Below are 10,762 nucleotides of genomic sequence, written 5' to 3'. Positions count from 1 at the left end.
CTTTTGCATTTTTTATTTTTTTGTAAAATAGTACTTCTTTAATCAACTGTCTTGCACATTGTTGTATGGCAATGAAAGGCTTGTGGATAATGACAAAAGCCAGAATCAACAGAGCTGATACCAATTGATGCATTTATGGGTCAATAAAGAAAAGAGGGTCCATTTTAATTCATTTCCATTCCTTTCCTTAAGGATTTATGAATACCCAAAAATAACTTTATATTGCTTCCGTATTAATTATTATTAAATATATGCGATTGTTATGAATAGATGACTAAATAAAATATAGGACATGACAAACATGTTGAAAGTTGAAGTGTAGCAGAGAGGAAGGTGTGGTGAATATCTTCAGAGGTCGCCGTCAGTGGGTTGGGGTGTTGTTTTTTTGTCGCTTGGCATCAACTTAGCTGAGGAGTGCACATGCAGCATTGGCAGGTAACACAGGTCAAATCTCTGAGTAGAACATGGACAGGAATTCACAGCCAGCAGCTCAACATCTGGGGTGCAGAGACTCTCCTCCACGGTGATATATCCAGGATTACACCAGCTGTTGTTAACAAGCTCTGTAATCCTCCTTCTTCTCTGTTACCTTTCTGTCTGCGGTCTCTATTTGCCCGGATAGCCTTAAAGCTGAGTAGAGAGGTGTTAGAGTTGATGTCTGGATGAACATTTTATCTGCTAGTGATCTCACACTTCCAGGAGAAGAAATGGTTTAACACTCTTTCACCTTTTTATCTATTTCCTGGTCTACATTCTAACATTCTACACATCTCCTCTTCAGCACATCTTGATTTTGGTTCTTATTCCAAGAATTACTTGGGCTTCGGAAAGCTCAGTTCGCTGCTTCAACAGGTTAATAACTTTCCCGTTGCCATAGTTATGCATCATAGATGTTAAAAATAGCCAGAGTTACCAGAAGAAGTCCTTCCAGCAGCACAGCATCCAAACCAGCATAGAAAAATCTCTTTTCACAGCTCTGTAGAAAATCTCAAGAGGATGGAAGAAAGACACAGTATGTTGACAGCTACTGCAGCAGGTTGCCTGCCTCTATGGCAGCGCCATTTTGCGACTCACGACAGAGCCTTTTTAGTTTAGAATATTTCTGAAGATGCTAAATCTTTTTGTCTTAATTTGTACAGTCTGCAGCTCCCTCAGTCTACATGTGAAATGATCTATAGGAAATCTACTGAGTACCACGTGATCCCTGATGTGCTCTTCACTTTTTTGTACCTTTACATAAAAGCATCTGCTAAATGACTAACTGTAAAGCCATCTTGTTAGTTATTTTATGTCTGACTGTGGCTTTTATCCATTCCTGTACTCTGAGCAAGTCAAAAAGTTCACATTTTTAACTGAATCACCTCTTAGGCAATAAACGTGTTTGTAACATGCTATTTCTTGACTTATCTAACATCATATAGAGTTTGTGTTATAGTTAAAGAGCCCGATATTCCACTGCTCTTCCTAACACTTACAGCTTAAGGTCCTGCTTGCTTGGGTTGAGATATTTTTGTGATACTGCCTACGCTAGTGAAGCAGGAGAAATAACTGAAACCGGGATGTCATGCTGAAGGTTTTTATTGAAATGGCAAAGGTATTATCCAGGTATTATCAGACCAGCGTACTGTCTTAATAGCAACTGAACTGTCAATAGAGACGCTCCAAACTGTGAGACGTTTACAGTGGTGTTGTCTCACTCTCAGATGAACAGATATGAAACTCTGGATTGATCTACACTTCCGATTTGTGACATTTCAAACAGTGATAAACGACGATGCACCACACGTATAACCGCTTCACTAAAAACTGGTTTTGGAAAGTGGAAGTAGTCATTGTACGTAGCGGGCAGTGATATAAAGAGGTCAAGGAGGTGTTCTTGGTGAGTTCGAGTGTTACATTGGGTTCTGTCCAGTCACGAGCAAGAAGTGTAGCCCCATGTTTTCCATCTATATTCAGAACTTTTCATTTGTTTCGTGTATTTTGTTGTCATCGTTTACACATCAGGGACACCATTTTAGACTATAAGTATTCTATAAAATACCATAAAGTATGATACAGTTAAAACTTGCCAGCAGTGTAAAACAACTGATACCAGCTGGGTTGTGCAGGAGGAGAAACCTTTTTCTAAGAACTTCCCCCATGTTTATTACTTCTCACCGTTTTTCCTCTGTGATTTAGTTCCGAAGGAGTTAAAGGGTTCAGTCAAACCCCCAGTAGGCCTTCAATAGGCTTTTAGCACTGAATTAGATTTTTTAGCCACATATCCACTGCTGCCATGGCAACTCTTGAAAAGCTCCGTGTCTGCCAGCTTAGGGGGAGTTTGTTGTAAGTGTCAGGAGGTTTCTCGCCACAGAACCAGACAGCGCCAGCCTGAAGTTTCTGAAAGGCGGCAGTGAGCCGGTCCCAAGAAAACTGAGAAAAGAAGTGGAAACTAGAATCTAACCAGGTAGGTGAAAGCGGGTCGAGGGCTATGGACATAACTAGATCACTATGAAAGAAAAGGCACCGATAGAAGTTGATCTTCAACATAAAAGAGTTGTTTTAAAGAGTTGTGGTTTGATAAGCCTTCTTTGCTTACCTGCAATGTGTCCACTTCAAACTACCAAAACCCTCTAAAAGGTTCTCTGTCATGTTAAAAATTCACAATCAAATATGCAATAATCAAAATTCAAGCTCCTTTGGTTTGGTCCTATTTAAGAATCTAACTCACAAAACAAAACAAAACACAGCTCATCTGTTAAGTCGCTACTTAGTGGGATTAATTTAGTTGTGTTATGCAGAAATTTACAACCCCATAGCCATCACACATTTTGGGTCAAAAGTTGCAAAATACTTCTAGTTTCAAGAAAAAACACGACATGACTTTTGTCAAACTGCTACAACCCTTTGAGAGAGAGAGAGAAAACAGACCTTTCACGTGAAACTGAATTATTGTGTTCATCGAAGACCACAGCAAGCTCACGTTTTTCTTCATGTGATTATTTTACAGAAATCTGTGTAAGCTCCTGAGGACACCATGTTTTCTCTGTCAGAGCTGGCACCTTCCAATCAGCAGCAGAACAGCTGTAAGCTGTTGAAGCCTTGGTGGGAGGTCTTCATGGACTACCTGGTGGTTCTGATGCTGATGACTTCTGTGCTGGCTTGTACTGAGCAGCTGTCCCGGGACAGAGTCGTGTGCATTCCTTCGGATCCACTGTTTACTGCAAACACTAGCATTCCCTCAGCGGACGGCGATGTGGACCTGACTCCCCTTCCAAAGCACGTTCCACACAAAATTGGTGCAAGTCTTCATTCTACAGCGCAGGGCCGACGCACACATCTGGTCTACCAGCAATACGTTTACATTAGCCAGGTACTGTAACGCTATGTTGATTGCGCTTGCTGTTCAGAATGTATCAGGACAACTGAGAGAGGAGAAAGATGTTGTCTGTAAAGCCATGTTACACAGCTATAATCAACATTTTACCAATGGATCTTTTGATCACCTGTGAGAGAAAGGAATGTATGTGGATAAACAGTTTTGTTTTGTTTTAACAGTATATTACTGTTTAAAAACTCACCTGGTTAAACATACTGTTCTGTTTCATGACAGGCTATATTTTCTCTTTAACCTGAACAGTAATTTTTGGCAAAGGATAAGACGTTTTGCAGTCCTGGAAATATTTGTCAATCGATCACGTTTGTGAGAGCCTTTATGTGCATGCACCTTGGAATAGAATTGCAATAGAATCTGCAATAGAATCCAATATTAAATCTGCATTCAATCAATGAACGGCATGTGGAGGAGGACAGTAATGCAGAAATATCTGTCATCTGTTATGCTGATCTGCTGGTTATACTATAATATTGGTGGGTGCTTCTATCGGCTAAAGCTGCATTTTGACCACAGGAAACTTTCTTCAGAAACTAAAGGTCTTTTGGGCAGATCTTTCCTCAAACCCCTCCATTTCCACCCATGGAACCAGGAGCTAGACAGAGTTCCAGCGGAGATATTTTATCCCCCAAAATGGCTCTGGTAGGGAGGTAGTGCCTATGAGACTATCTGGAAGCTTCTGGGTATGGCTTGCAGTACTGACACTTTCTGTTTCAGTCATCAAGTCTCCACCACAGTGTAGTAAAGTGGACAGAAATATTGTTACTATCAATAGAGGAGAGTTACGTTCGGTTGTGTCCTGCGAGGCGTTTCACACTTTCAGCTGACTCATTATTATACGCCTGAGTTTCCCTGTATCTTACACCTCAATAGAAATGCAAAAGACCAATCAAAAAAACAAAGGCTGTTTAAGTTCAGGGTGCTTTTGGCTGAAAGGCTCTTGTGACATTAGACTACAACCTGTCCTTTTTCGGAGAGGTTTCTATGGGCCCTTCTATAGGTGGCAGCGAGACAACGGTCATAGGTCGTTTGTTCATACAGCTCATATATACAACCTGTAAAGAGCCAACCCACAGCAGAAGGGAAATAACTCTGATTTCCATATCAGAGCAGCCGACATTCTGACGTTGTTTGTTTACGAAACCACAAAGTCCTCAGAAAGAGGAAAGAAGGGGGTGGATGTTAAAGTTAGGCAATGCACTTTCAATCATGGGCCTTTTGTATGACATCAGATTGAAACCAAAATATGTTCCATCATTATCACAACACTTTACTAAAATACCTTTGTCACTTCTTGGTCGGGTTTTTGGCAATAACATTATTTCGTTAGGGATAGAAAATGATCATGTTAAGGTCTACGATACATTTGGTTTTACTAAGTGACCGTCCTCAGCGTGGACACCATCTTGCTGGTTGCATTGGTTACATTTAAACACTTTAGGACACAAGGTTTTAGACAATCACCTCACTTGGTTATGGTTAGGATTTAAAACTACATGAGTAGGGTTAGATAAAAAATCATGGTTAGGATTGAAATTTTTTTAATTTTATTTTACAATCTGACTGTGATGGACGCCGTTTTCATCCTTCACACGCAGTTGCCCTTGCATACACTAGAGGTTTCAATTTCTTCTAACATAATTATGGACTGTAAATACTGTATAAAGCACTTTTCTAGTCGCATGCGACTAGAAATACAATGGTACAATCGCATACAATGGTAGAGCACTTGTTTCTTTATACAGTGTTTTTTCTCTAGCACACACATTCACACACCTGAGGCAACGTTGGGTTCAGTGTATTGCCCAAGGATACCCGCTAATCACTAATCACACCCTCTAAACACTTCAATATGTGGTCTAGGGAGGCCAAGGATCAAACCCAGGCCCCTCCGATTAATAGACACAAGTTATATTTACCTTCACAAGCAAATACCACACGAGCAGGTTTTAAGGATCAGGACAGTCGTTTATGCTACTTAAAGCAGACACATTCCACAGGATTTGATGTAAACCAAATTAATGGAAATATAGGACGTCAAAGTTCCCGTGCGACATCCTGAGGAGTGCTTTTTGCTCCTGTGCATTTACGTGTCTGACAAAAGAAGAAAAAAAAACAGATTACAGAGGGCTTACAGTCTGTTTTACGCTATTTAAAATAACTACAAAATAACTTTTTAATGTTTTTTTAAGCCGATCATAAGCTTGTAGGTGATTTATAGCACATGACATCGAAACACTTGATTTTGATGATTTAATGATGATGATCTGGACTTCAATCAGGTGAACATCTTTATAGCTCCAGGTGAATCCCGATGTTACACCTTGCACAATGAAGATCAGCATGTCATGTATAAAAAGCCATCTGTTTGCTAACACTTCCATTTAAAGGGGTTTCATGTGTTGAAATACTGTAGCTTTAGCTTTTTTCTGCTTTTCTCAAGCTTGCAAAACATCAGCTCTTGTCCTCCTATCTGTCCAGATGTGCTATCACGAGGCCTTGCCTTTGTGCTCCCGCTTCTTCCCCTACATGGCCCTGCTGCAGTCTCTAGTACTGGTGGCCAGCGGCTCTTTCTGGCTCCACTTCCCCCACACTTCGTCTCGCATAGAGCAGTTCCTAGCCATCTTGGCAAAATGCTGCGAGTCACCCTGGACGTCTCAGGCCCTGTCCATTGCTGCCCGCCAAGAAAACATCCAAGAGGTGAAGAGAAGACCACCCCAACCTCCCCCATCTTCAGATTCCTCCTCACCCCCGGTGAACCGCACATACCGTTCAAGCATAGACTCTGGCACAGACAGCCCATTTTTGAAGAGGTCAGATAGTGTATCCTTAGCTGGCCCTCCATCTCCTTGCCTCTCCACAATTTCTTGTAATTCTACAATGTCTTCTATATCCGTTGGCTCTGGGGAGCACTTTCCTGTCTCCAAGCCCTCAATCATAGTCGACAGTCCCAGGGAGGTAATAATTCTGGATAAAAGTGACGGGGAACAGGCCAGGGCACTGTTTGAAAGAGTCAGGAAATTCAGGTCTCACTGCGAAAGCTCAGCTGTCATTTATAAGGTAAGGGAATCTCTATTTAGTCTATGATTACTCTACACTACCCACAATTCTTTGGTACCCTTTTGGTACTTTTTCCAGTTCCATGCTTTATTGTTGAAAGGAAGAAACATTTTAATCTATAACAATCTGTTAATAATATTCAGGTTCTTTTATGATATTGTCAAACTTTTTGAAAGCAGTTACCAACTAATATAGCTGCAGGCTTCCTTTTTACGATAAAAGCTCATGTCTTATTGAACACTGTCAAAACTTTACAAATGACGCCCTTTTGTCTTTTCAGGTCTACTTGGCTCAGACTATATTCAAACTGCTGATGGTTATGCTGATTGTGAGTTACACCATCCCTTTTCTCAGCTCCCTCTCCTTTAACCATATCTGCCACCTAAAGGAGAGCGCTCTGGTGGGCTACACCACCTTTGAATGTATCCACGTGCTCTCATCGCTCCTGACCAAACTGCTAGTGGTGTACCTGATGCTGCTGGGACTGTATGGTCTGCTTAACTTTTACACCCTCAGCTGGATTTGTCACAGGTCAGGACTTGTTGCAAGTGCATAGAAGTTTTAAAGCTACACTCACTAAACCACCTACACAAACAGCAGAAAGAAAGTGTATGACTAGTGTGAAAGGTGTTGTTTGTAGTGAAGAACCCACAGATCCACAAAGTTTTCTCTTTGCTTTGTGAAGTTTTTATATATTTTTCACCCAATGTTTTTGGAATTGCCTCTCAGAAGGTTGTTGTTCTGATTTACTCCTGCAGCTCTCTTTAACATTTGATACAGGAGTGGGTAGTTTGGTAAAAGAGCCAACAGATAAAGTTACATAAACAAATGAATAAATTAAGTCGTGTTTGTTAACTGTATTACTGTATTGCCTGCATCACCTACTTGTACCAATAGTTTCCCACCATCACAGACTTCCCGATTTAGCTTCTCTACTTGGTATTACTGAGAAAAATGCAACAAATTAACATTCCACATGGTGGAGCATCCATTTAAATTGATTTCTTTACATATACTGAAGAAAATGCAAAGAATCTGAAACTTACGCGTTAACAAATGCAAAGTTGATAAGTTTTCTAAAAAATCAACTTAAATCTGTAAATTACTCATTTGTTTGAACCGTTATTTAATAGACACGAGCACAATGAAATTTATTTTCACCGACAAACTTAATTGGATTTAAAGAATATAAACAAATCTAGCATTTGTCAACAGATTAACTGTTGACAGATTCTTAGAGATGCTGCTTTTATGTTCAATAAACTTTTCTTTCTTTTCCTCTTTCCCAAATTGTTAGAGTGTTTTACTGGCATCAAATGCTAGGTTTGTGTATATTGTCTACAAATAGAAGGAAAAACAATTAAAGACATAGATGATATTTCTTTGAAATTGTAATTATTTAAAAAAAAAGGCATATAAAAAAAGTACAGATTAAGGCTTTTGTTGTGTTTTTTTTTTAAAAGCCACATTTTCTAAAAAAAAAAAAAAAAAAAAGGGGGTTGTAACTAATTAACTGAAACATAAAAAAATGCAACAAAAGAATTCCCATGAGGTTGAACATACCAAAGGTCCAATAACAGGATTATATGCAATGCTGTACTTTTAGCTATGGTGTTTTCTATGTGATATAATTCTCATTCCATGTTTTGCTTTTTGTTGCTGTTTTGGATCCGTCCCTATTCAGCTGCCTTCGACAATATTCCTTCCGCTCTCTAAAGGAGTGGTGGTCCCTGAGAGACGTCCCTGACCTCACGAATGACCTGGCCTTTCTTGTACACATGTTAGACCAGTATGATCCTTTGCTGGCCCAGCGCCTCTCCGTCTTTCTGTCCCCTGTCAGTGAGAGCAGGCTTGTGGAGGAAAGCTTGGAGAGGCGTTGGGGGGAGGAGAAACTGCATGCCATGACAAGTGTGGATGGAGACGGCTGCACTAGACTGCAGCTGGTGGCCCTGCCTCGCCTCCCTCCGGCCCTCTTCACCCTCAGCCAGCTACAGGTCCTCAAACTAGAGCTCATCACAAATGCCAGGTTTACTGCACAGGTGGCTAACATGAGCTCACTCAGGTGAGTTGTTACTAGTTTTTGTTTCACTCATTTCTGGTTTTCTTCTCTATTCTTTGCCCTTAATTTAGACTTCTATTGTTTTTTCCAACAACAGGGAGCTCCACCTCTACCACTGCACAGCGGCTGTGGATCCTAGTGCCCTTGCGGTCCTCCAAGAACGTCTGGAAGTCCTTCAAATCACCTTCACACAGGCGTCAGAGATCCCCAACTGGGTCCTCTCCCTTCGCAGTCTACTTGAGCTCCACCTTTCTGGTCGCTTAAGCAGTGAGGGTAGCGTGGGCCGTAGCTGGGCCTTGGGGAGCCTACGTCAGTTACGTCACCTCCGTGTGCTTGTGATTCGTGGGATGTTACAGAGGATCCCTGGGGAATTGTGTGAGGTAGCGGGAAGCTTGGTGAGACTGGAGATCTGTAACGAGGGCACGAGACTACTTGTGCTAACGGGACTGAAGCGAATGGTCGACCTAACAGAGCTGCACCTGCAGGACTGCCAGCTGGAGCGTTTGCCTTCTGCCCTGCTTGCTCTGACCAACCTGCGGACCCTCGACCTGCAGCATAACAACTTGAGAACTCTGGAGGAGCTGCTCAGTCTGGCTCACCTGCGACGTCTCTCTTGCCTTAAGCTTGCCTATAACCGTGTCTTGGTACTGCCGGCCAGTGTTGGCGTTCTTCGAGGCCTAGAGCTCCTGGATCTTTCAAACAACCAGCTCAAGAGTCTTCCCCCAGCACTCTTTACTCTCCGCCGCCTTCGTAGGCTCCTGCTGGCTGGCAACCTGCTTAAGGAGCTCCCCTCGGAAGTAAAGGCACTGCAGCTGATTACCGAGCTGGACCTCAGTGGAAACAGGTTAGAGAGCCTTCCTTCGGATCTCTTCGGCAGCTGTTTGGAGCTGCGCATCCTCAATGTGGCTCACAACTCTCTTGGTTCATTGCCCATTGGGATTGCAGCTTTAAGTCAGCTGAACAGGTTGGACTTGCGCAGTAATAATCTGGAAGAGCTGCCCGCTGAGCTGGGCTGCTGTTCAGGTCTGTGTGGAGGTGGTCTCCTGGTTGAAAACTGGCTGTTTCTTTCCTTGCCTCCACACGTCAGAGACACCCTGAGCCATTCTTTCACCGCCAGTAGTACGTATTCAGAGGATCATTCCCGGCCCGAGTCTGACAGTTTCCCATACTTCTCTCCGACACAGTGGAGCTTCTTTTCAGCCATGGAATCACAGATATAAGGCTAATGACCAGTATGGGGGGGGGGGGGGGGGGGCAGGCAGGCAATGTGTTAAGAGTCTTTTTTAATCCATTGGAGTTCTCCGATTACTTTTTTGTAGTAACGAGTTAACTCGTGCGTTAGTTTTACAAACAAAGTTAATGGTTACTTTCTCAAAAAAAGCATTCTGTCATTGTTGGCATTGCACCACAGCGGCTAATGCAATCTGTTGCTAGGTCAACTTGGCCAAAACTGAAAACTGTTGGCACTGTAAATGCAGCTCACTTTCTGGAGGCCTTCTGGATATTATCATTACAGACTTTGTCTGTCACCCAATTGACTGTATTAAATGTGATGAAATAAACAAAAGAAATTTTTTTGTGATTTTAACCTTGGTATAATGTTATACATGCAAGGTGGCTGCATTTGAGAACTTAATACCCATTTTGTTTATCTTACTGCCTGGTGTGTATGAATAGTGTTTTCTGAGTTGGCCCTTCCTTTTTTAGAGTTCTTTGGGTCACATCAGTTGTTTCTAATGGGGCTTAATATATTCAATATACTGTCTATTTGTATTTATCCCATAATTTGGATTGTGTTGAGTTTTATTTTTAATCTGTATGTGTTCTGTTTATTGTTACCTTGCTAATTAATATTGAGTGCTGGAACTTATTTAGAGCGCCAAATGTTTTTGCCCAAGCTTACCATTGCCTTATAAATAAAAAGTATGTGGTTGGGGATGGAATCCCTCCTGCATTTATGCTTTAAACTAGACCCAAATGGGCTTGGGTGTTCCACATGTTTGAAAGTTTAATCCTTTTGTATTTTTTAAAAAAAAAACAGCCCAGTGTCAGTGTATATTGATACAGCTAAATTCCCAATAAAGCTGCTCTTTTTCACTTGTTTTTCAGATTTTCATTGTCAGGCACATCAGAATTGTGATTGAAAATCTGCCCATCAAGACTTCATGTCAGCTTGCGATCGCTTAAAGCATTTCCAGACGGTTACTCTGCTCGAATAAAATCCTGATTTCATAACTGCAGCGTCATCCAACAAAAATTCCCAAATCAAG

The 10,762-nt window shown here is 41.6% G+C and overlaps 1 protein-coding gene across 1 annotated transcript; it reads left to right on the top strand.

Annotated features, from left to right (window-relative positions):
* The first annotated feature begins 2,358 nt into the window (after positions 1 to 2,358).
* LOC142371961 (volume-regulated anion channel subunit LRRC8D) lies at positions 2,359 to 9,718 on the top strand. The gene is made up of 6 exons (XM_075454671.1): positions 2,359 to 2,446; positions 2,990 to 3,352; positions 5,855 to 6,433; positions 6,714 to 6,964; positions 8,118 to 8,495; positions 8,590 to 9,718. Exons 2-6 carry the CDS (start codon positions 3,017 to 3,019, stop codon positions 9,710 to 9,712), a joined length of 2,667 nt encoding a protein of 888 aa, XP_075310786.1. The 5' UTR covers positions 2,359 to 2,446; positions 2,990 to 3,016; the 3' UTR covers positions 9,713 to 9,718.
* Positions 9,719 to 10,762: the final 1,044 nt, after the last annotated feature.

The sequence above is a fragment of the Odontesthes bonariensis genome, chromosome 21 (genome assembly GCF_027942865.1).
Source record: "Odontesthes bonariensis isolate fOdoBon6 chromosome 21, fOdoBon6.hap1, whole genome shotgun sequence".
Taxonomy (NCBI): Eukaryota; Metazoa; Chordata; class Actinopteri; order Atheriniformes; family Atherinopsidae; genus Odontesthes; species Odontesthes bonariensis.
Note: the sequence above shows the minus strand (reverse complement) of the source record. Positions and strands in the feature narration are given on the sequence as shown.

What these genes read in the sequence shown, in the direction of transcription:
- LOC142371961 (XM_075454671.1), top strand. Translation starts at nt 3,017, where the DNA reads ATGTTTTCTCTGTCAGAGCTGGCACCTTCCAATCAGCAGCAGAACAGC. An exon ending in AATACGTTTACATTAGCCAG is followed by an intron (nt 3,353 to 5,854) that starts GTACTGTAACGC and finishes CTATCTGTCCAG; the next exon opens with ATGTGCTATCACGAGGCCTT. An exon ending in GCTCAGCTGTCATTTATAAG is followed by an intron (nt 6,434 to 6,713) that starts GTAAGGGAATCT and finishes TTGTCTTTTCAG; the next exon opens with GTCTACTTGGCTCAGACTAT.